The 25,772-nt window shown below is 48.3% G+C and overlaps 1 protein-coding gene across 2 annotated transcripts in view; it reads right to left on the reverse strand.

Annotated features, from left to right (window-relative positions):
• Positions 1–5,528: 5,528 nt before the first annotated feature.
• LOC144102137 (anaphase-promoting complex subunit 10-like) overlaps positions 5,529–25,772 on the reverse strand; it is a 66,680-nt gene continuing 46,436 nt past the window's right edge. Inside the window, exons 1-4 of one of the 2 annotated variants that reach the window (XM_077635445.1) lie at positions 15,635–15,729; positions 15,179–15,285; positions 14,929–15,091; positions 5,529–5,901 (exon numbers count right to left, since the gene is read on the reverse strand). In XM_077635445.1, the coding sequence (XP_077491571.1) occupies positions 5,616–5,901; positions 14,929–15,091; positions 15,179–15,285; positions 15,635–15,660 (582 nt within the window). In that variant the 5' untranslated portion in view covers positions 15,661–15,729 and the 3' untranslated portion in view covers positions 5,529–5,615. Of the gene's footprint in view, positions 5,902–14,928; positions 15,092–15,178; positions 15,286–15,634; positions 15,730–25,772 lie in introns of those variants that run through there. The other variant, XM_077635451.1, reaches the window with a different exon arrangement.

Here is a 25,772-nt window from a genome sequence, read left to right on the forward strand (position 1 = left end):
TGGTGAAATGGAATGCATTGATTATAAAATTGACTAAAATACTTTTTCCTTAGTTTTTCTAGGTTTGAACACGCGAATAAAATATGGTTTAGTGTGAGCTCATCTCCGCATCTTTCACAAACTGGTTTGTCTTCTTTTGTAAGTAAGTAGTTGTGTGTCAGGTGTGTGTGTGTGTCATATGCGAAGACGACATAAGATTACTTCAGTGAAACGTTCCTGATGTCTGCATGACTTCTATTCCCCCAAGAGTGGCTTCATGAAGTGTAGTTTGTTGTTGAGTTCATTATCCCACTCTTTCTGCCGTTTGTTCTTTAATGTGTTATGTATCAACTTCATGCAGTCTTTAAAAGGTATGTCCACATTTTTTATTTCACTATTTTGAGCTCGTACGGCTGCAGCGTCTGCTCTCTCGTTACCCTCTATGCCGACGTGGCTCGGGACCCAGAAGAATCTTATCGTATGTCCTTTTGTTGTGAAATTTTCTATTCTGTGTATGATGCTGCCCACTAAGGGTTCAATTGCATTTCTTGACTGCAGCGCTGTGAGTAGGCTCAGAGAATCGGTGTATATTATGCTGTTATTGATGTTCTCATGTATTATTTTGTCCACGGCCATACGAACTGCATAGCATTCCGCAGTAAAAATTGGTAAATAATTTGGTAATCTTACTATTTTTTCCCATTTTCCCTGTACTACAGCACTTCCAACATGCATCCCTGTTTTGGAGCCATGTGTGTAAAACTCCGCTAGAATATTTCTCTTTCAAAGCCAAGTATTCTTGTAGTAGGTGTTTATGTGGTGTTTGCTTTTTACAAAACTGTGTAAGCGTGAAGTCACATGCAGTGTGAGGGCAGTGCCATGGTGGCAATGGATCGTGTCTTTGGGCAATTTTAGGTAGAGCATCTAGTATTCACAGTTCATGACATGCGTCTTCAAAGCGTAATAGCAAAGGTCTGATTGATGTGGTTTATTATTGAACAGTCTTCTAGATGTGCACTTGGTAATTATGGGGAAACAAAGGTGTTTTGGTACGGATCCTTTTTTTAGCACATACGCACTGGTAAGCATTGCTCTTCTGTTTGCAAGAGATTGTTCATTTGTTTCTACATGTAGACTGTTTAATGGGGATGTTCTGTCTGCACCAGTTGATAAACAGAGACCCAGGTTTTGTATAGGATCCAGTTTTTTGAGGTATTATGGTCTTGCAGACCCATACACAATGCATCCATAGTCCAAAGTGGACCGTACTACGGAGCGGTAGATCTGTAAATGGCACAACCTATCTGACCCCCAATGTTTCTGTGAGAGTATCTTCAGTATATTTAGCGATCGGGAAGCTTTCTTTTTGAGGGTGTTTATGTGAGGTAGGAATGCGAGCTTTCTATCAAAAGTTATGCCTAGGAATTTGTGCTCTTGTTTTACTTGTAGAACAGTTTCATTCATGTGCAGGGTGGGATCAATCTACACGCCCTTTTTCAGTGAGAAAAGGACGGCAATTGTTTTTGTGGAGAGATCCATTTTGGTCTGCCCAAGTCGCTAGTTTGTTCAGCGCAAGCTCTATCTGTCTTTCGCATGTCGATAAACTGGAAGATGTACATGAAATTTGAAGGTCGTCAACATATACGGAATACATGATGGTCTTTGGAATTATTCCCGATATTGAGTTCATTTTTACAATAAAGAGTGTGGTACTTAGAATACACCACTGCGCTACGCCGTTTACTTGGATGAATTTTTTCGAAAGCGTGCAGCCTAGACGTACACGAATGGAACGGTCAGAGAGGAAGTCTTTCAGACAGATTAGCATCCTGCCACGGATACCAAGATCCGCGAGGTCACAAAGAATCCCAAACCTCCAGGTGGTATCATAAGCTTTTTCCAAGTCAAAAAATATTGCTAGACAATGCTGTTTTTGTATGAATGCTTCAGAGACTGTGTTTTCAAGGCGGACGAGATGGTCGATTGTACAGCATGCTTTTCTAAATCCACATTGGTGTATATAAAGAAGTTTTCGCGATTCTAGGGTGAACATTAACCTAATATTTAACACACTTTCAAAACTTTTGGCAAGACAACTCCTAAGGGCCATTGGCCTGTAACTTCCAGCCGAGGTTGGCGGTTTTCCTGATTTAAGAAATGGCACAACCACGGCGTTTTTCCACGCCTCTGGCATTTTTCCAGACTGCCATATTTTATTGAAAAATTTCACAAGAGCTTCTACAGCATCATCAGAGAGGTGTGCAAGCATTTCATAATGGATTTCATCTGGGCCTGGTGCTGTCTGTTTGCCGGCCGGAAGTACTGTACGGATTTCTTCTAGTGTAATTAATTTATTGTAATGTTCATTTGCACTGCCACTGGCCGGCAATTGTTGTTTTTCAGTTGTGTTCTTGTATTTTAAAAATGATTGTGTGCAGTGTGAGGAGCTGGAAACTGTGGCGAAGTGTTCCCCTAGTTTGTCGGCCTGTTCGCTAATGCTTGTTTGTCTATCCGGAGATGTTAGGAAAGGTATTGTGAAGGGGAAAAGCTGCCATTAAGTTTGCGGACTTGTGCCCACATTTGTTTTGATGTAACTGAACTATTTATTGACGATACGTAGTTTTGCAACGAAGTTTTTTCAGCATTGTGACGGATATGTCGTGCTTTTGCTCTCGCCTTTTTAAAATTTGAGGTTGTCGTGTGTGGGGTATCTTCGGAAAGTTCCCCAGGCTTTGTTTTCATTCCTTTTTGCTTCTCTGCAATCTTGGTTATACCAAACCTTGTGGTTTCGGCGTACTACACCTGACGACTGCGGAATAGCTAGACGTGCAGGCGAAATTATACATGTAAAAATTTCATTTATTTCGTCATTGCTAAGATCACCTGAAAATATTATCTCCAGACAGGCCTTTTCTTGAAATAGTGGTCAGTCTGCTAAGTGCAGTTTCCAACGGCGTGGTTTAGTTGGAAATATTCGTGGTTGTGATGAAAAGTTATCACTGGAAAGTGATCACTTCCGTACGGGTTATCAAGAATATTCCACTTAAAATCTGTAAAAATAGATGGAGAGCTAAAAGACAAGTCTATGCAACTCATTTTACCTGAGGATGAATAATAATATGTGGGTTTGCCTGTATTGAGCACGCTGACGTTGTTGCACAGAATAAAATCTTCTAAAACCCGGCCTCTAGTGTCGCTCTGTTCACTTCCACAAAATGGGGAGTGCGCATTAAAATCGCCGACTACCAGATATGGCTCCGGTAACTGATTAAAAAGTGCTTCTAGGTCATGGAGTGTTACTGTGATTTGTGGTTGGAGATACACTGTGCATATGGTAATTGTTTTAAAGCTAATGACAGTGACTGCAACGGCTTCATAATTCGTCTGGATCTTGATTTTATGCGTTGCAACACCGCTATGAACTACGACAGCAACGCCTCCGGAGAGCCTATTCGCCTGATCACGGTCATGGCGAAAGACTTTATACTTTTTAAAAATATTTTTGTGTAAAGGTCCCAAATTGGTCTCCTGAAGGCACAGTGCCACAGAAGACAGAGAATGTAAGAGATCTGTTGAATCACCATAGTTTTTTTTAAATTCCACGGCAGTTCCAGTGGATAAGAAAAGCCATTATAAATGTTTAAGGGGATGTATTCTGAACCTCAGGTCCCTCCTTTTTGAGGGCCTGTTATCATGATTTTTTCTTTTTTTCGGTCAAGGGAGCCCCGCCGTCGTTGCGGCCGAGGCGAGCCCCGAGTTGTATCCATCGCCTCAGTGGAGGCGCTGGAGTTCCGCGGGGAACCCACGGGCAGGGTGGTGGTGGACTTCTCCCGAACGGGAGAAGCCTTGCGGGCTGCCGACATGGTGGCCGGCGGGCCCGTTTGCGGGGGTGGCATAGCAGCTTTCGCTGCATCTGCCAGGGGTGCGGATGGCCCTGCCTCAACCTCACTTCGTGTGAGCTGTGATGCGCCGCGCCCGCGCACCACATCGGCGAAGTTTGTGTGAGGAGTGATGGAGAAAGTGCCATGTGATATCGCATAACGCCTTCTTGCCTCTTTAAATGTGATATCATCTTTTGTCTTTATTGTAATTATTTCTTTTTCTTTCTTCCACGCAGGACAAGACCTTGAATAAGTAGCGTGGTCGCCTTCGCAGTTTGCGCAGCATGGCGCGTCATCGCAGTCGTCTGATTGGTGGTCATTTGAGGCACATTTAGCACAGGTGTTGCGGCCGCGGCAGCTTTGTGAGCCGTGACCGAACTTCTGGCATTTGATACAGCGTCTAGGGTTGGGTATATATGGGCGAACGGAGATTTTTGCATAGCCTACCTCGATTTACTCGGGCAGGGTGCAAGAGGCAAACGTCAGGACCAGGTGTTTTGTTGGAATTTCTTTGTTGTCTTTGCGGATTGTAATTCTATGGACGTTGGTTACATTTTGCGGGGAAAGTCCTTCAAGCATCTCTTCCTTTTTTAGGTGCCGAGAGTCATTCTCTGAGATGACACCACGTACTGTGTTCAATGATCTGTGTGGTGTGACAGAGACAGGAATATCGCCAAAAGTTTCAATGTTTGCAAGTTTTGATATTTGAGTAATGTCGAGCAGTTCGAGCAGAAGGTCACCACTAGCCAACTTTGTGACTTTGTACTGAAGGCCGAAGCAATCTGTAAGAACTCTTGAAACAAGGAGCGGGGATATTTGTCTGGCTGGCTTTTCTGTTTTTTTACTGTGGACGATGTGGTACTTAGGGAAAGTAGTCTTCTTTTTGTTGAAAAACTGGGATGTGACATCGGTCCGCCCCCTTTTCAGAGGGCGATCATTAGTAAGCAGTGAGGAAGCCATAAAAAATTTTGTTATTCGGCCATGGTGCCAGCCACCCACCATGAAGCCCAACAAGGGGACGAGACAGGAACTTTAAAACAAGCCCTGCCCACGCCAGCTGTACACCACTACTAGAACCAAATATGACGCAACTCAGGGTGGTTGGCTACACAAGGTTAACCCTCGCCGCCTATGAAAAGTGAAAAAACCGAGAAGGAAGAAGGAGGCAGGAAAGTTCTAAGAAAGATGACAGGAAAGTGAAAGATGGAGGGGAGGACAGCAAAAGGCGACTGCCGATTTCCCCCGGTCGGGTCAAGCCAGGGGTGCCGTCTACAGGAAGCTGGGGCCAAAGTGGTGTGTTGCTTCCGCCGAGGGGCCTTAAAGGTCCAAACGCTCAGCATCGGCTCAACCACCAGGATCGCCTTTTCTCCGGACATGGCGATGCCACGCACGGCAAAGCGTGGGTGCTCGGGTCCGTGGTGATGCACTGTTCACCATCATCCCCCTGCGGGGATGTCCCTGCGGATGCTCGGGAACCCGTGGTGCCGCCACTCACCAACGCCCGCAAGCTGCAGACGCCCCCCAGCGGAGATTTGTGCGATTAGTAACGACGTAACAGCTGCTTTAGGTTCTTCCGTGCAGTCAATTATGCTTGACCTTGAGGAAGAGTAGAGATAAGAATAGCCTAATTTTGAAGATAAGGTATCAAAACACGACACTGGTGCAGAAACGAATCACTTTAAGCAGCTTAAATCAGTAAAAAAAGTCATCAAGGTATCTTGTGCATGCGGTAGAGAATGCTTTAATGCTGATCTCTCAGCGGATGGTGCTGAAGGCAATGCATTCCGCACTCGTAAAGTTGAGACCGGGCAAGACGCCGAAGCTGGCTCGCTTAACAGGAGAGTACAACTTGATCTGCCGCAGGCGGGTGTCCAGGCCATCCTTGTGGTTGGTCAACACTGCAATCTGCACATGGAAGGCGCGGACAGGGCGGCCTGCCGAGTCTTGAGTTGCAATGTGCACCCATCCCGTTGGCTCATTCAGGTCAACAGTATTGACCACCCGCAGGTCGTGGAAAGTGCTTCCCACTTTCACGGCAATTCTGAAAGCAAAGGTCAGACCAAATGTTAACACTGTACCATGCGGGCACTTTCGTTCATGGGGCTACATGAATCAGCAATGTGGGACGCATACTGAATTTGACCGGCGTTAGCTGATTAAGGCAGCATGTTTAGCCTAACCATCCGTTCGTGGTTCGAATGTGGAGCATTCTGCGCAGTTGCGGAGGAGTGTCATGAGGGTGGGTGATGGGGCGAAAGGAGTGGCCTGTGTGTGGATATCACGCAGCGACCACGTGAACCGCACTGCACTCTTGGGCATAACACCTACGTAGGAGTGCGAGAGGGCGAAATGAAGATTGATGGCCTAGTGACGTGAGCAGCGGAGACAAGAGGGGCATAACCATACCGGAGCATAATCTGCGGCGTGGGAGAAAAATTCTCATCACGGGGTGCAGTGCGTTGCTCTATGCATTGTGTTCATGTTTCCTTGCGTGTTCTGCCGAGCAAGAGAACCGAGAATGAAGTGCGTAGGGAGGTTTGAATAAAATAAAACGAATAATTCCACCTGAAGGCGCCATGCCTAAAGAACATAATCGGCTGTAAGAAACAAACGCGCCGAGGCGCTGCGTGTGCCGTGGGTTGCATGCACCCAATATAAGGTGCGACGCTCAGCGCTCGTGGAGGTGTTACTCAAATCGAGGGACGCTCTGAGTGTCATCAGCAAGGGTCAACGCCGCCCACGGACAAGACCAACGTGCCGGATGACCACAAGAGGGTGAGCTTTGTAGATAAGGTCTCCCATACTCATCCACCCGGTGGGTCTGAGGACATCTTACAACTTAAACGCATGGTGGAAAAATTAACCGGGGCGGTTACGGCCCTTCAAAATGAAAACGCGGAACTTAGGAAGCAGCTGACGCTTAAGATCCAGATAGATAGGAAACGACAGGAAGCCGAAAAACCTCCACATAATACCCAGGAGAGTACGATGGTGGTGGAGAAATCCCTACCATCACCCAGCAAGAGAAAAACGTTGGAGGGCGCACAACCCGAAATTACGCTGGAGGAAGTCTGCCATAAACTGGAGACCAACATTCAGACCCAGATTCAGGCCCTGGATACCAAAATACAAGCGCAATTTCAGGCATTGGAAACTAACATGCAAAACCAAATTCAGTCGATTCTCTCCGCAATACAGGGACTTACAGACGTAACACAAGGACACAGGAATGAGCTCTTAGCCATCAATATATGGCAGCAAACTGTGGAACATACCATTCAGCAAATTCAACATGGTCATATACACAAAGAATAACAACTACTTGCTGTGGCAATGGAACTGCCGGGGGTATCGGCGGAAAAGGCCGATCCTCCAGCAGCTCCTTGCGTCTCTGAAGGTCCACCCAGAGGTTATCGCCCTCCAGGAGACTGGAGGCGCGTCAAAATTAATTGGTTATCAAGCTTTTAACGCCACAGGCGACAAACCTAATGTTACCACATTCGTTAGAAGGAACATTACGGCCATTGAACATGACACGGGCATCCGCCACATAGAGCACGTCCTCGTCGAACTTGTTCCGGCTACAAAGACTCAACGCAGTCTTTTCATTCTGAATATTTATAGCACTCCACGTCAAAAGAAAGTTAAATTCGACTCCCTCTTCAGGAAAGTGATGCGTATAAGCAACAAGCACGCACTGGTTATTCTAGGTGACTTCAATGCCCACCACCCTGCGTGGGGCTACCCGCGGCCCTGTACGAAGGGGAGAGAGCTATGGCTAGACATACAGCAAATGGGCTTCACCCTGCTCACGGATCCTCTTACCCCCACAAGAATGGGTAACAGCGTGTGCGCTGACACGTCCCCAGACCTCACCCTGGTGAAGAATGCGGGTACAGCTAATTGGTCCAACTCCTTGCTAAACCTAGGCAGTGACCATTACATACTTGTCACGGAAACTGACGTTGGCCCTGCCAAGCGCCAAACGCGCTCCCCGCATATTATCGAATGGGACGCTTTCCGCGACGCTCGTAACCAGGACGGGAGAAAGGCAGAAATCACAAACATAGAACAATGGGCGGAGGAACTCCGCAGGGACGCCAAGAATGCGACTAAAACGCTCGACGACAACGCGGAACTTGAAGTACTAGACAGCCGCCTTCTTCATATGTGGGAGGCCAAAGCTAGTATGGAAAAGCGTTTAAAGAGACAAAAGTGGAATCGCAATCTCAGAAGACGCCTAGCGCGCCACAACAAAGAGATTGAGGCATATGCACTTAGACTCTGCGATCAGAACTGGGAAACAATGTGCGACAAGCTTGAGGGCAATATCGGCGTCGCCAAAACATGGAACCTCCTTCGGCACCTCCTCGATCCAGAAGGTAGCAAATTAACACAGCGACAAAATTTACAGAAATTAGGTTATAAATTTGAAGGTTCGGAGCAGGAACTCCTCGATGCAATTCGTTGTCGATATATAGGCTCCGCCACCAAAACTACCTTACCGCGCTAAGAGGGTAAATCCAACAGCGACCTAGACGCCCCTATTCACGAATTCGAGGTTCGAGCAGAAATACTAAAACTGAAAACCAAATCAGCCCCCGGACCCGATGGTGTAACCAACAAAATGCTTAGAAACCTAGATGACAAATCTATAACGGCGCTGACCAATTTCATGCAAGAATGCTGGGAGAAGGGTGAGATTCCCCAACAATGGAAAACCGCTAAGGTAATTTTCATACCTAAGCCAGGGAAACCGCTCAATCTAGAAAATCTAAGGCCTATATCCCTCACCTCTTGCGTTGGAAAACTGATGGAACATGTCATACAAACGCGACTAAACAATTTCATGGAAGACAACGACTTATACCCCCATTCGATGATAGGTTTTAGATCGCATTTGTCCACGCAAGATGTCATGATACAGCTCACACATGACATATTAGACACTAAGTCGCTGGATGCGAAAGTAATAGTGGGACTTGATCTCACTAAAGCTTTCGATAATGTAAAACACGAGGCGATACTAGAAAACCTGGCTCTTTTAAACGTCGGGGAGCGCACATACAACTACATTGCCAATTTCCTTTCGGACAGGATAGCGCGCATCCACTTTGGTGAAAGTCAGTCTCAAGACATACACTTGGGCAGCATAGGCACCCCTCAGGGTTCGGTACTTTCCCCTATTCTCTTCAACGTGGCCATGATACGGCTCCCGAAGAGACTGGAGGGGATAGATGGCTTGAATTTCTGCATGTATGCGGACGATATCACCATGTGGATGACCCGTGGCCACGACGCGCACATCGAAAGTACGCTACAGACGGCCATAAATGAGGTCGAAAACTATGTCAGCCGTAGGGGCTTGCAATGCTCGCCGCAGAAGTCTGAACTTCTTTTTTATAGACCTCTGCATCAAAGACAAACTAGAACCATCCCTAACATCAAATTACAAACTCAAGGGGCGGAGATTCCTCATGTTGAAAAAATCAGAATTTTAGGAATGATTATACAAAGCAACGGGTATAACGGTGATGCAATAACTAAGATGGAAAACTGCGCGCAACAAACTATGCGGCTCATACAGCGGATTGCCAACAGAAGACACGGCATGAAAGAGCATAATCTCCTACGGCTGGTACAGGCGTTCGTAGTAAGCCGTATCTCGTATGCTGCCCCCTTCCTTGATCTTAAAGTTTCAGAAAAGGAAAAAATAAATGGAATTATCAGGCGATGCACGAAACAAGCTCTAGGATTGCCCATCCGTACATCCACTCACCGCCTCCTAGAGCTGGGAATGCATAATACCCTGGAAGAAATTACGGAAGCAGTGAGAACGTCCCAAATCGAACGCTTAGCCGGGACCACAACCGGCAGGGCCATTCTAGAAAAACTCAATCTTAGCCGAGATAACAGAACAACCGCCAAAGTTGACATGCTCGGAAAAATTCGAGACAATATAGTTGTACCCCCATTACCCAGGAATATGCATCCTATTCATCACTCAGTGCGCCGGGCCAAGCGGGCAGAGGCGCTAGAGAAACGCTTCCGCTCCTACAAAGACGAGGACGTGGTCTACGTGGATGCCGCTGAGTATGGTAAGAACACGATGACCGTCGCGGTCGTCAATAATAAACAACTCCTCAAAATAAGTGCCTCCATACTCTCGGGTAACCCAGAGACTGCAGAGGAAGCTGCCATAGCACTGGCTTGTGTAGGCACAAAAGCGAGATACATCATCAGTGACTCCAAAGTTGCCATACTAAATTTCAGCAGGGGCCGGGTCTCCCCTCTTACGAATACAATTCTAAGCCGTCATGTAATAGACCGGAAAATTACGCTAGTCTGGACACCAGCACATGCATCCCTGCCTGGTAATGAGACGGCCCACGAGTTCGCCCGAGGCTTTTCTTTCCGGGCGGACCCGAGCGAGGTGGTCTTTACAGACAGGGATCGCATGGTGACCTACAGAGAAATTACACAACACTATCGTTTGCAACGAGCTAGACTTCCTCCAGCGGATAGATCCTTGTCCAGATACCAAGCCATCAACTGGCGCCGGTTACAAACTTACACATTTCCAAACCCGGCCCTCTGGAGTCTTATGTACCCAGGGCAATTTTCAGAAAAATGCGCGAACTGCGAACTTAGGGCCACCTTGGACCACATACTATGGGAATGTCCTCATGCTCCCCGGGAGGGACGAGGAATTAACACAAAAGATCAATGGGAGACCTTACTACTGAGCTCCGACCCGGCGACTCAGTTACAACTCGTCCGACTGGCCGAAGCCGCCGCCGAGAGTCAAGACCTTTCGGCCGTCGTCTAGGCGGGTAGCCCTCTGGCTACCCTCTTTCTGTTGGATATTAAAAGTTTTCCTATCCTATCCTATCCTACTCAAACGGAACATAATGGAAAGCTTAAACAGCACGCAATCATCATGTTTAACGTAACAGCCGCCTAGCTACAAAAACCCTGCAGCACGCGAGGGCAATTGTGCGCCGTATAGCATGTTGAACGAGCGACGCAGTCCGAACAAGAGCGCCAGCAAGACTGGCAATCTGCACAGGCCGCGCCCCGAACCGATCCCGAAGGCGCATCCGGCGGCAAGAACAGGTGACGCAATGACTGTATTAGCGAGACGGCGGCAGCTCCAAAAAGCGGCGAATGCGAGTTATTTGTAGCCAGTGAATTTAATCTTGTGTGCGACGTGTGCGACAGACAATAGGGCTCTATAGTAACATTGTGACAGTTACGTGCAACCGACCAATTATCTTGGAGTATCGTGGGACCGTAGACCGGGTGATACATCAACGCCTTATCGCGGCGCGGGCCGGCAGAAGCAACCAGAATAGGCGCGTGCGCAGAGAGCTCACGTCAGCACGAACGTTGTCCGCTAAGCTCTTCTCAAATGCACGAACAATCCCTGTCGCTGTTGGCGCCCGCGTCTGCTAAGCGACGATAGAGGCAACACGTGGCAGAGAATGTGCTTTCAGGACGTGAGGCATTTGTTACGATGTATTTGTTCTTTATGCGAGGACTGTGAAATAATAGGGAACCTACGTAAGCACAGGTAGGACAAAGCTTGGTATAAAGCCAAGTTACACGTTGAAAGCGAATTTTCTACTTTTGTCATTGACTTGCGCACAATATGGGATGTAGCTGGGACACGAGGTTGTAAACGAGCGGTGACAATAAACTTGATAGTTTTGCTCACGCCATTTAGGGCCGTTATCCGTCGCAACACAGCTAGGCGGGCACAAATGAGCGGAGCAAGGGAGGCATTGGCCGTCCTATAATAGGGGCGGAAAATTTGCCCCATGTTGATCTCTTCTACCCAGAAATCAAGAAAAGGCGTTACAATATGCACTTCGCCCCCCCTCCCCTTATAGAGAGACCTGTGCACGCGAATGAATACAACAGTTGTCACTTCGCCACGAGGGATGGTGATAATTCTGGTACTATCTTTCAGGCTGTTGAAGACGGATGTCAGTCAATGCTTTTCACTTTCATGTAATGCAGTCGCATTTTCCAATAAAAAGACAGGCATTGATAAACTTTGTTGCTTAGCGCGTAAATTTCCTGCCAGAGTCGGTTTACCGTGCGCTGTGCTGCTTTGGTGCTTTGCTTAGACAGCGCAGTACGGCCGCAGTAAAGAACAGGGGCGCTGTGCTGTGGTAAGCTTAGGTAGACTTCAATAAAACGGAGAGTTGAGCGAGTTGGTACATACTACTGCGAATAACAGCCCTGAATAACAGCGCCGGTCTTGTTGTCTTCTTCTTTCTTTGTCCCTCGTCTCAGCGCTGTAAATTCCCAGGAGCTTAGGTAGTCACACCCACTAATGAGTGGACTCATACCACCTCACTCGCACTAACGTCTGCGGGTGTGAGTGGCTGGTCGTGTGTGTGGGTGGACGTGAGTGCGAGTGAGCGGATGTGACTGGACGTAAGTGGAGATGAGTCTGAGTGCAAATGAATGGATATTAGTGGGAGTGGCCATGAGTGGAAGTGAGTGTGAGGGGAGATGGGTAGTGAGTGCACATGAGTGGCTGCGAGTTGACGTGAGTGGACGGGAGTGGACGTGAGTGGCGAGTGGAAGCGAGTAGGGAATATACGCGACTTCGAAGTTTGCAGCTTGTGTTTCGCGTCGACGGTGTCCGCTGTGTGTTTCGCGACGGCAGAGTCTTTGGACGCCCGAAGCAGGCGATTCTGATGGCATGGGAATGGCAATATTTCGTTGCTGTTTGCCTTACTAGTTCACTGTTGGCATGAGCGCAGGCTCTTCGCTGGTGCAATGAGCCGCTACGGGTTGTCAGATCCTTAGATAGAATTTCGCATTGCCACTGCTAGAAACGTAAATGCCTCTTGCCACGCCTCCTACGCGGCTCGAGCTCATGTACGCAGAGTTCCAATGCTTGCTGCTGAAACAATGACTGGCCGCTTCTCAGCAATAGCTAGAGTAATGTTGGATCTCGAGCACTGCAGTGGACGCGTAGTTTTTTTTGTGTCCGGATGTGTGTTTTGTAGAGCACTGCTCTGTCATAATTTATTTATTGGACCGGTCTCAGAACCAGCAGAGCCTTCCATTGCCAAAGCAAAGAGCGTGACCTACTTGGCCCGGCTCTTGAACTGCTCAATCTAGGCTGAAGCCGGAAAACAACGCGAAAACGAAGCGTGCTTTTAGGTAACTACAGAGGTTCCTTTTTCTATCATGTACTTGGAGCCCTGCGTGGCAAATCAAGCATGTGGTTTTTATTTTTGTATACATAACATCAGACACGGTGATTTTTTGACGCCGATGAGGCAGCCGAAGTGGTAACATTTGATGTTTCAATCTGCTGCAGAAATGCTTGTTTCGTGCCGATGGTGACGAAACATTGCGACGATTTTCGGTAATGGTTATATGAGGTGGCAACCAAATTGGCCGCATTATTTTCGAGTGGTTGGACGTACAGTTGAAACTGAATTCTCCTATACTCGGCAAAGAGATCTAAAATATAATGTCTCTCAGTATTGGTAGCATTCTCGCTCGAGAAAAAGCATCAGCACATTCGCCTCATAATGAGAGGGCAGGATTAATTAGAGAAAGGCGTTGATCATGGGAAAGGTGGAAGCCAAGCAGAGACTGGAAAAACAGACGATGCGATAGATTTACCGAGTGAGGGAAGGAAAAAACACGAGCCTAGCTGAGCATGCTTCGTGACCATGTGGTCACGAGGAGACAGGATACGACTGCGCGACTAAATTGCCTCAACAATGGCGCAGTATGTGGTGTCTCACGTCCCGCCGCTGCACGTGGCCTTCGTGAGACGCCATAGTGGAGGGCTACCGAACAATTCCTACTCCCTGGCTTCTTCAACATGGAGTGACATGAAGAGCGCACTGCTGGATTTCCATTCGGACTCGCGCAAAATGCGGCCGCCGGATTCCATAGCGCGACCTTGATATAAGCAGCCGAACGTCAAAGCGACTGAGCCGCCGCGGTGGAAAAAAAAAGAAAAAAAAGGGGGGGGGGGGGACAGCAGACATTAGGATACGTTACATGTTTAAATCTTACGCCAACCACAGCGGTAACCATTTTTTTTCTTTTCCAGACACAGTCTCACGCTCATCTCTTGTACAGTGGTACGCATGCTCGCGTATCTAAGTATCCCGCTAAAACTCCTCATTTTAACGTCAGTTGACACCCATGGCAGCAGGTACACACAGCTCGGTCACCGCACGTAGCGCCGGGCATCTTCACGCAGGCTGGATGCGGGCGCAAGACCCCCAGCAGTTTCCTGGTGAAAGCTATGCTGACAGACATTGTAGGATGCGGAAGAATGCAGTAGCTGTGACTTGGAACGTGCTACAGCGCGCTTGCAGACGGAGTCGAAAGTTTCCGGGCGACACGCGCGTTAACCGAAAAGCACAGCTTTTCGTGGCGCATCGGTTTGTGCCTGCAGGTGCTAGCCTGACAATTCGCACATGACGCCTTTTCTCCACTGGATACGATTCCAGGGGCAAAGATATGGCACGCAACGCAGAGGCGCAGAAATACGAAAGGAAAACGGCATTCCGATGAGGCGCTGACGTTCACTAAACGTTTGTTAGTGAAACGACGCATCGTGATGATTCAGATCGGCATCGCGTTTGGACTCCAAGTAAATGACACAGAAACCCGCACCCGGCCTCCTGGACGAGAACCTTTGCGGGCACAAAATAGACACGGCAAACGTGCGCTCGACACTAAAAAGCCCATCTCGAAGCTCACGTGGTTTCGAAAAAATTTGTGATTCATAGTTTACGCGGGTTTAACGTCTCTAAGCGACTCAGGCTATGAGGGACGCTGTAGTGAAAGGCTTCGGAAATTTGTACCACCTGATGATCTTTACCGTGCACTAACACTGCACAGTACAGGGATCTCTAACATTTTGCCTCCCCAGAAATGCTACCGCCGCTGCAGGTATCGAACCCGCGCCTTTCGGGTCAGCAGCCTTGTGCCATATATCCACTGAGCCACCGCGACGGTCTTTTCTGCGCTCTGTGGAACTGCACGAAATGTCGATGAGAGGGGGAAAATCAAGTACCTTTTAGGTGCGTAGCTCTCGTCGCGTTCGTAATCGACGTAGATACAGACCGCCTGTATTGCCGTTTTGCGGTGAAACTGAATATTGACTTCGTGCGGTAGAAGCCCATCCGATCGCCAGTACGTATTCAGGCAGTTGTCTCGCAGCTGATCGACGCCAAATCCTGCAAAAACGCGCGTTGACAAGATGCCTCAGAACGCCCAGTCAGGATTCGCCGTTCGTGACGGTCGGGAGGAGCCTCATAGCTTACCGGGCTTGCAGGAAGACAGCGACCACACAGCCTCGGCTCCCACCTCGCGGACATCACCCTGCCTCTCCAAAGTCGAGAGGTCTTGAGCAGAGGAAGCGTTCATGGTCCTAATAAGACGAGAGAGAGAGGAGGAAGGAAAGAGGTAAGGTTATCTAGGAGCAAGTTCCTAGTCTCCCTAGCGCCCGCCTTAAATGCCGGCACTATAGTCAGGATTACACGGATGAGCAGATTCACTTGACATGCAGGTGGGAAGGTCTTGCTTGCAGAGCGGTTACCGTTACAGTGAACAGACGCAAATGGATTACTCGCGGCCGCAGTGGGAAAAGTCATGACAGACAACTCAAACCACGCACAACAACAGCGCGCAAAACGGCAACGTGGACTGTCCGCAGGCAGGCAATATTGCCACACTACTAACCCCTATAGTGGCACCGTATCGCGTCTAAACTGTGTTACCTGGCAGTTGGCAAGCCTTGAGCCATCTCGAGGCTAGATGTTTCCTCGTCTTCATCTCTCGAGCTGCCTGCTGCCTTGCGCGTTCCAACAGCGTCTTGCGCGTATAAGTAAACCAGCCCTCCGTTCGTCAACCGTTCGTCGGTGGCAATATTCAGGCGGGTAAGGGATTGCATAACAAGGTAATTCTCGGTCACTATTGTTGGCTTCGGTGGCTCTTCCGGGCACAGAATTTATTTTAGAACAGAACTTCTTAAAAAAATCCATGCGCAACACATATCCTTCAGCGCAACCGATTTATTTTTCTACCATTACCAAAAATAGTACTACAAGCACACAATTTATTCGGAATTTATAAACGCTGTGACTTCTGCGAATTAGTCCGAATTTCACTGAAAGCAGTCGATCGCCTCTTTGCGCACAGTCGCACGACGTATCCATTCCAAGCAGGATACAAGTTGAAAAGCAGCAGCTGGCAATATTGGGCCACTGTTCGCGGCGTCCTGTATTACTCCGCTGACAACATTAAAGTAAAACAGTGTTTTTAATGCTTTACTCTACCAAACAAACCACAGACATCAAAATTCTTTAGCTTAAAATTTCGTCTTGTGGTTAGCCTTCTGTTCAGTTGACAAACAGGGCTTTAACAGCGAACTACCTTTCCTCATGGAGAAATTCTGCGCGGTGGTCAGTGCAGACTTAATTTGTATCCGACTACAGCCACAGCGTGTGAACGTCTATTCACGTCGAAAAATTGGATTCTGATATTTTAGCAGATTCAAAGCACAACAAACACACTTGAACGAATATACCTTATACCTCTGAGGCATGATGACTCATAATCGCGTAGCCATGCAAAAGCAGCACATAACATCCAGTGTCTCAGAAAAAGAAAACATTCAGTTTGCTTGCTCGCCACATTCAGAAGTTCACCAGAACCTAACCATTTCGCGTGTGCAAACTACTCTCATCGCGTCACGCCCCCAAGACAATTCTTTTTGGTCGCTCGCCTTTCAGCCTTGCAGCACTGGCTGCCGCAGCGAACAGTGAACGCTCGTAAACACATTTTGGTGAAACTGCCATATTAGTCAAAAATCAAAGCAGGTGTAAAGTTTGTTCTGGAGTGACAAATAAGGTTTGAAAGCGATAGCAAGAATGTTTTTTAAAGACTTCTTAAATATTCTTGTTTCAAGCGCGAATTAAATTTGTTCATACTGCTAAGATTTAACTTGTCCGCGAGGTATTAAGTCTCGGGATAAACGCGCTGGCACAAACGCTTTGCGTTAAAAAAATGACAATGTCAAAATTCCTTTCACCATCATCATCATCAACTTAACTACGTCCACTGCAGGGTCTCTCTCTTAGCCTTCCATTGGGCATCTTCCGTGCCAGCTGCGGTCACCCTACCTCGAAGACTGCCTTACCTCATCCCTCCACCTCGCACTCCGCGGCGCCCTGCCACGCTTGCCCTCTCTTGGATTCCACTCCGTCACCTGAAGGACCACCGTTCACCTTGCCCTCGCAACACATAGCCTGCCCATGCCAATTTTTTCTTTTTGATTTCGACTAGGGTATCACTAACTACAGTTTGTTCCCAGACCCACTGTGCTGTTTTCCTGTCTAACATTACTCGCATCATTTTTCCTTCCATAGTTTGCTACGCTGCCCTCAACTTAATTTCGTCTTTTCATTAGCCTCCAAGTTTGTGTCCTATACTGACAGTAGGTATAAAGGCTGCACAAATTGTTATACAAAGCTAGCACTTTACACAAGTGTCGAAAACAAGATGCTGATACAGGATTTAACATTTTCACGCAGACTCCGAAAGAACTACGAAGTTTACACGGGCTCGTCTAAACTCTGAGCAGACTTGCAAAATGTTCTGCTCATCTCTCCATTCAGTTGCAAAGCGTGGTACACCGCTGAGCCGGAATGATAGGCGAGCGTCGCAGCGTGCGGCTTTCGGCACAGGCAGCGACAGCAGTCCGTACGGAGGCGAGGGTTCGCGGCCTTCCAGCCTTCAAGTAGCCTCGTCGTCGCTCGCTGTCTTAGCGGATTGGCTGAGTGCCAGTTGCCGCCAATTAAACTAGTTAGCCAGCTCAGCGCATGCGCGATCGCCGCTGGTCGCTACCAAGCCGTTGACGCTAACTACGCTTTGCACGAGGAGCCTTCCGCTGTCGATGGGTGACAAACCTTTCTTCTGGGTCGGGTTGCACGAACGGGGGTTAGTTCACTCTTGAAGTAAAGCGACTGAAAATTGACAGAATTTTCGCAGTGTGACTTCCCCCTTTCTCCCTATCGGTTGCCAACCTGCCCCTCCAACGCCCACTAGATTATCTATCTAGGGGCTATTGGGCCCTCTCGCGGCGCGAAAAATGCCGGCGCTCGGGGAAGCGAAAGCCGTCCGTTTCACAACCGATTCGCCATCGTTTGCTGCCCGTAGCCCGAACAAAGAAAGAACGATGCGCAAGGCTTTCCATGCATGTCATTTCGTTCGCGAGGTCAAGTACAGTCGTCCTGGAAACGCGATCACTGAAGAAGCGGGATATTCAAATATGGGCTTTCTTTGAACAGTCCTCCTGGACTGCGAGACACCGAGCTGTGTGGACGTATTCTACATGGGCTCTCGCTTCACAGCCAACTTTTGGCGAAAATACTGCATTCTCTGAGCTGCTGTTTTTGGGAAATCTTCGGAGCATTGCCCCGTACCCGCGAACAGCAGTTCTGGCAAGTCAACTCCCTTTTCTGTGTGCCTCCCGGACTTCTCTACACGCTGCCGTGCCCTCAGGGCCCTGTGCCCTGCGCTCGCTTGTTCGAGCCAGCCGGCCGCTCACACGACCTCAACTATGAACTACACCGTCGAGGGGGATGACATATCGCCCGCGGAGCTGGCGTCCGGAGAATGGGAAACCGTTCTTCGCCTACAAGACCGCGCCCGGCGCCTGCAGCAAGACGCCGCCAACGATGACTCCGGCGTTCCTGCCAAGAAGAAACGGAAGCCGCCCGCTATCAAAAGGCGAGTGCCGCTACCGCAACTCCCAAAGAGCGACTACAAAATAGTCTGCCGTCCGCGAGGCTGGAACTTAAACGACTTTGCGCCACGCCAACTCGAACTCGCCATGTGCGCGGCAGCCAAGGTTCCTCTTCAGGCCGCACTAACTGAAGACACCATGCGTGTTAATTCTAATAACAACACGCTCACTCTAAGCACCACGGCACGCCAGCGAGCTGCAATGTACTCCGAAGGCAAAGCATTTCAGCTTGGAGATCACACTTATGAAGTGGCGACGTATGTAGCAGCGCCAGACGACTCAGACAGAGGTGTCATTTATCAAGCCTACGACGGAAGCTCACCGGAGGAAGTCCGACAAGGCTTCATTAATCGCAACCCGGGTGTCATGATCCTCGACGCTCGTCAGATGGGTCGTTCAAAAACGATCCAGATAACATTCCAAGGGAACAAAGTTCCGAACCAGATCTACTATTGGGGATCCGTATTCCATGTGCACCCTTACCGGGAACAAGTCGAAACCTGCTACAACTGCAGGAGAGTCGAACATAGAGCCGACGTCTGCTACAGACCCAAAGCCAACCTGTGCCACCGATGGGGCGAGAACCATCCTGCACCTCCTGATGGGGAGCCACTCACATGTAAACCCGACTGCATCGTGTGCCATGGGGCACACCACACCGGGAGCCGGATTTGCAAGCACCGCCTCGTGGTCCGGAGACAACAACCACATAGGCTTAACGAGGGTGCGGCCCAGCATCACGTGGAAGGTGCGGCCCAACATCACGTGGAGCATCACCCGAAATCCAGGCACCGATCTTCGAGCCGGGCGAGGAACCAAACATGGAACAAGGGCAGAGATAGATCCAGTTCCTTCCCGCCGCTGAGTGGGGCGGCTGATGGAGAGAAGAGCACCAGTTCAGACCGCGGCAGAAGCAGCAGCCGAACCAACAAAAGGTGAGCTGGTCAAATCCGGCCTCCCAACAGATGAGCGCTCGGGAGAAGGAACTTATAGAACAATTCCACAAAGAGTTTAAGGCGCGTGACGAGAAAAACGCCAGACTAAAGAAAGAAATGGCGGAGCTTCGTCGACTTGTCATGGCCTCGAGAGAGCAAAGAGCACAGTCACAGCAAACACCTGTGCAAGCCCCTCTTAAAGCACCCATTGCCGCATGCGAGGCTATGGAATCAGACAAACGCACAGCAGTTAAAAGACCCTCTCCCCCCGCGGAGAATACCTAAAACAAACGAGCTGCCGAAGCCTCTGCAGGCGATGTACCGCAGCCGGCTACGCCCGCTCCATTAAGAGCTGACCCTAATGCAATCACTACAAGAGTAGATAGCATTCAGAACAAGGTAGACAGCCTAGAGGTTAGAGTAGGAACCTTAGAGGCTTAGATAGATGCCTTAGCAGTGGAATTCAGACCGTTCCAAACTCAAGTAATGTCTATGTTAAAACAAGTGATGGAGAAGCTGACCGCATTGGAGAACAGCTTAACATCATTACAGCAAAGAGCGGATCACCAATATGGCCCCGTCGCAACAAATTGAGGTATGGCAGTGGAATTGCAGAGGCTTCCGGCGCAAACGGGGGAATCTGCAGTTTCACATTCAAGCACAACAACATCCACCAGACATTATTGCTCTACAAGAAGCTAGTGGCGCGGTCAAATTACCGGGCTATAAGGCGTTCCTTCCGCCAGGATATGATGCCGGCTCAATTACGGGCGTGTCCACCGCCGTATTATTGCAACGCAATATTACTGCTCTACAGCACTCCATAGAAAGTTCAAAGGAAGGCTACGTCCTCCTTGAGATTTTACCCAAGAAACGAGGAGATACAAATTTGTTTCTGCTTAATGTATATAGCCCACCCAAAGATAAGGGTACCGGTATACCGGAATTACTTATCAAGACTCTGAAACTAGCTACTAAAGCCCAGCTATTAATAGCAGGGGACTTTAACGCACCACACCCGGAATGGGGATACACTAGAGCCGGTCCCAAAGGCAACAGGGTATGGCACGTGGTCCAAAATCTAGGCCTAACTGTCCTGAACAACCCCCAAGAAAAAACGAGACTAGACAACAGTATATGTAAAGACACGTCGCCAGACCTAACCCTGGCAAAGAACATACAAAACCGAACATGGACTAACACAGGACACACGCTAGCAGTGACCATTACATTATATCTACCACCTTTGAGACAGCAAAGCATAAATCAGTCTTCAACAAAGTAAAAATTACGGACTGGGACAAGTTCAGGGTAATAAGAGAACAAAGACAAAAAGATGAAAGCATGAAAGCACAGACCCAGTAATTGAACATCTCAGCGACTGGGTGGATTCACTAAAAATGGACATTAAGGCTACCACAGCCGAAATCCGCATGGAAGAAGGACAAGTCACTGACTCTAGGTTATTGCATATGTGGGAAGCACATTTCAGCTTGCAAAACCGCTGGAAGAGGAACAAACACAACAAAAATCTTAAAAAGAGAATTGCGCAGTTGCAGAGACTAATTGAAAACTATACTCTAGAGCTTCAACACAAACAATGGGAGCAAATTTGCGACCGCATGAATGGCAAGCTCGATTGCAGGAAAACTTGGCATCTGCTAAGGCACCTTCTTGACCCCACAGAGGCTAAATCAACTAAACGAGGTCAACTTATGAGATTAGTGCATCAGTATCAAGGCACCACAGAGGAGTTCTTAACGGAACTACGAGATCGATACTTAAACACAACCCCAGATGGACCACTGCCAAACTATCAGGGAACACCAAACGAGGACCTGGACGCTGAGATTACGGAGTCGGAAGTGTGGCTTGCTATGGGGCAACTACGCACCACGTCTGCAGCCGGGCCTGACGGTGTTACTAACAAAGCACTTCGAAACTTGGACGCAGGGTCAGTGACAGCACTCACTGATCTCATGAACAAATACTGGACAGACGGAAACATTCCCCAAGAATGGAAACATGCAAAGATTACATTCATTCCAAAGCCAGGCAAGAAATTGTGTATAGAGAATCTACGCCCAATCTCTTTAACATCCTGCTTAGGAAAGTTAATGGAACAAATAATTCTCAATCGGCTACAAGAATACGCTGAGGACAATAACTTACTCCCTAACTCCATGCAAGGCTTCAGGGCTAATCTTTCTACCCAAGATGTTATGCTGCAACTCAAGGCGGACATAATAGACATGGAACGCAGCAGAGGAACTAAAGCCATATTAGGCTTGGATTTGAACAAGGCGTTTGATAATGTCACGCACGATGCTATCTTAAGGAATCTCTTGGACATCAACCCAGGGGAAAGAACTTTCCAGTACATCAAGTCATTTCTCAGTAACAGAACGGCAGAGATAGCAGTGGGAGAGATTAAAACAGACTCTATCTCACTTGGAGGTAAAGGAACGCCACAGGACTCAGTCCTGTCACCCTTCCTTTTTAATCTCTCACTAATTAAAATTCCTTCTAAATTAGCAGCCATCCCGGGGCTGCAACACACATTCTACGCAGATGATATCACTTTATGGACCACAACTGGCAGCGATGGTCCGATAGAGGATACCCTGCAACAAGCTGTAGACATAATACAAGACCTGGCGGGTAAAGCAGGGCTAACCTGCTCGCCCTCCAAGTCCGAATTATTTCTAATCAGATACAAACCAAGGGGCCCTCGAGCAAAAAATTGCAAACCTCCGCCTCCACTGAAAATCTGGGTGGAAGGGCTCCCTGTAAAGGAAGTTCAAACTATAAGAATCCTAGGACTCTTCCTTCAGTCGAACCGGAAGGACAAGGAAACACTAGAAAAACTCCACACAACCGTCAATATGACGGTAAGACTAATTAGACGAATTGCAAGCAAAAGGAAGGGAGTGAAGGAGACAGAACTTTGCAAAATAGTACAAGCATTTGTAATAAGCAGGCTTGTCTACGCACTCCCATACTTAAAATTAGACAGTAGTGAAAAAGCCAAAGTAGAGACTATGATTAGAACAGCATACAAGGTAGCATTAGGGCTACCAAACTGTACCTCCACCGAAAGGTTTCGGGGCTTGGGAGTACACAACACCTTAGACGAGCTTACAGAGGCACACTTAACTATGCAGAGAGGCCGGCTTTCCCGCACCAAAGCAGGAAGAACCATAATTGATCGTTTAGGACTAGGCATACAGTTGCCACCCCAAGATACCAAAACACACATACCTAAACGCATCGCTAAGGTAATAAGAGTTAAGCCACTAGCTAAGAATATGCATCCTGCTCACCACGAGGGTAGAAGAAGGGCTAGGGCAAAAGCTCTACACAACATATACTACCAAGATGAACATGCAGTATATGTAGATGCCGCAGAATATCCCCAGAAACAAGCGTTCGCACCAACGGCGGTGGATACGCAAGGTAGACTGATAGTCTCCGGCACTACCATAACGAAATCCTCGGAAACGGCAGAAGAGGCGACAATCTCCCTTGCTATCATTAACACAGAAGCTACTACCATACTCAGCGACTCTAAATTTTCCATACGCAATTAAGCGAGGGGCAGAATTTCTCAGGCAGCAATGAGCGTATTGGGTCAAACCAAAGACTTAGACAGAATTATTGAATTGATATGTGTCCCGGCTCACTCGGGGAACCATGGTAACGAAGCGGCACACATAACAGCTCGAAGATTCGTCAGCCGAGCAGGGGACGCTGTCGTTGCTGAGAGTTTTTCGAAGGACGGCCTATCATCTTTTCACGATATTACTAATCATTTTAAACTTGAAAGGAGGATATTCCCTCCTCCAGACAAAGCCTTTAATAAGGAGCAGGAGACCACTTGGAGGCGACTCCAGACGCGATCCTTCATGACGCCTTACCTGTTGTCAAAATTCTACCCCGGTGAATACGACCCTGCATGAACATTATGTGTTGATTTAGCCACTTATGATCACCTATTGTGGAATTGTAAAGTGGAGCCGCCCCCGAAATCTCTAATACAGTTTCCTACTCTCGAGCAGTGGGAGGCCGTGTTGGTCAGCTCAGACTTGGGAGTTCAAACCCAGGTCATTGAATGGGCTACCCAGGTCGCTGTCAGCAGTGGACTGATAGCCACCTAGCACGGATCGTCTGCATTCTGCCTTTTCTGACGAATTAAATGTTTTCCAATCCAATCCTCCTGGACTGCCTGTCACTCCTGTCCTGGTATTTGATTTGCCTGGGTAGCTACGTGCATGACTGACTGAAAACGAAACAGGAATTGCCAAGCATGAATATAACAGTATTCGTACTCACGATCTCTAGAATGGGAACCGAGCATACATCTCGATAGTTCACCGCTGCGCACAAGTTAGTGTGGACACGAAAAAAATTGGCGGTGGTTTAGCTCTGGTCAAACCTGCAGTGATGCGATAGCTACAGCTGGCCGAGTGGACCTTGGTCACTTGATTTTCAAAGTCAGTCTTTCGCCGCTAAGTTGTTGTTGTTACCCTCATTCTTTGCCGCTACGTTTCGCTGGGCGTTCCTTCTTCATCTTCGTCCCACTTCACACGGCGCACGCGCGCAGCTGTTGCAGCTCGGTTTCGCCAGCGCCTCCTCTGTTTTTACAATGCCTGCCGAGCAGGTACAGTGAACTAGAACCTTTACAGTGGCTCGATCGGAGGCCCAACACATCGGTCGCCGCGTGCCTCCTTCGGGAGAAAGTAGCGGCGGCGCTGTCGTCGCCAGCACTTGAAGCGAGCGCGCTCTTCGTCTGCTACTGCACATCGCTTCGCATTCCTTTCGTCGTGGCACCTCGCCTCTTTCGTGCCTAATTCTGCGTCAGTGTCTTGATGATGCCGCCCAAGCGGCGGTTAAACCACTGTTACGCGCCAGGCTGCACAACTGGGTACGCAAGATTAGTCCAAGAGCGGAAGTTATCTCTTTTCAACGCTCCCGAAGATGAAGCCCAAAGGCTTGTTTGGCAGCGAAATCTGCGCAGGCTTGACAGGCCGCTTGGCCCCGATTGTGCAGTTTGCGAACTCCACTTTGAATCGCACCTCATTTTGAGGGATTATGTCCACGTTATAGATGGAAAAGAAGTCAGATACCCGAGGGGCATCGCAAAGCTCGCCCCTAATGCAGTTCCAACCCTTCTCCCGAACTTGCCCGCCTACTTGAGCAAGACCACTCCGACTCCAAGGCTCCGAAGAAAAAGACGGCAGCAAGAGGAGCCATGTGATACCAGATGTAAAGTTCGCTACATGGACCGCGATCAAGAGAGAGATCATGGTGCGGACGCTGCAGTGGGCAACGAAGAATGCGAAGGTGTTGCCTCAACGGACAAAGTAACTGTTAGTGTCGCCGACCTGCGTGGACTCACACCTCCTTCGAAATCCTGGGCGCTGCATGAGTTAATTCTCTGCGGGTTTAGCGGAGTGTGCTACGTATGCTGTGTATTAAATGCTGCGACGAATGAAATTACAGTCGCAAGAGCAGTGTTTTTTGACACTGTGGCCGAAAGCACCATGAGGTGCAAGGTGCATCTTTTGGGCAAGCTAGCAAAAGAAATCAATATTGTGTCATTCCAACAAGCGGAAGATATTCTAAGGAGGGCAGCTAGCATTCCGATTTGTTGCGGAGCAGTACAAGTGTCGTCGGTATCGTTCGAATTGGCGAAAGGTCTTTTGGCACAAACGGAAACTAATGGAGGCAGCTACTTCAGCGTGAACTGCATTGGGAAAGCACAAAAAGAAGGTGAGCACAAGCTGAACAGAGGTGTAACAAAAGTAAAAACAGCGCCAATTTTTACACAAACCACACAGAAAGACCAGACAGGACGGGCGCTGTTTTTTTTATACACAAGTTATTGGAAGAATCATACATACAACAATTAATAGCACAATTGTTATTTCCACCAATGCAATTTTATTTACGCAGCATCGGAATTATTGTTTGCAATTAGGTACCTTGACGCATGCACTATATGTGATGAATTGCCTTAAAATTTCACTGAATCATTTAAAGTCATGTCACAAACTGAGTTTAGCGGTGGTAATTTGACGGCTAGTTAATTCGTTCATGTTTCAGGGTGGAAAATTTTTTTTCGCAATACAGAACACAGTGCATTTTGTAGAAAGATCAAGATAAGCGCTGTGT

This window comes from Amblyomma americanum, chromosome 1 (assembly GCF_052857255.1).
Source record: "Amblyomma americanum isolate KBUSLIRL-KWMA chromosome 1, ASM5285725v1, whole genome shotgun sequence".
Classification (NCBI taxonomy): Eukaryota; Metazoa; Arthropoda; class Arachnida; order Ixodida; family Ixodidae; genus Amblyomma; species Amblyomma americanum.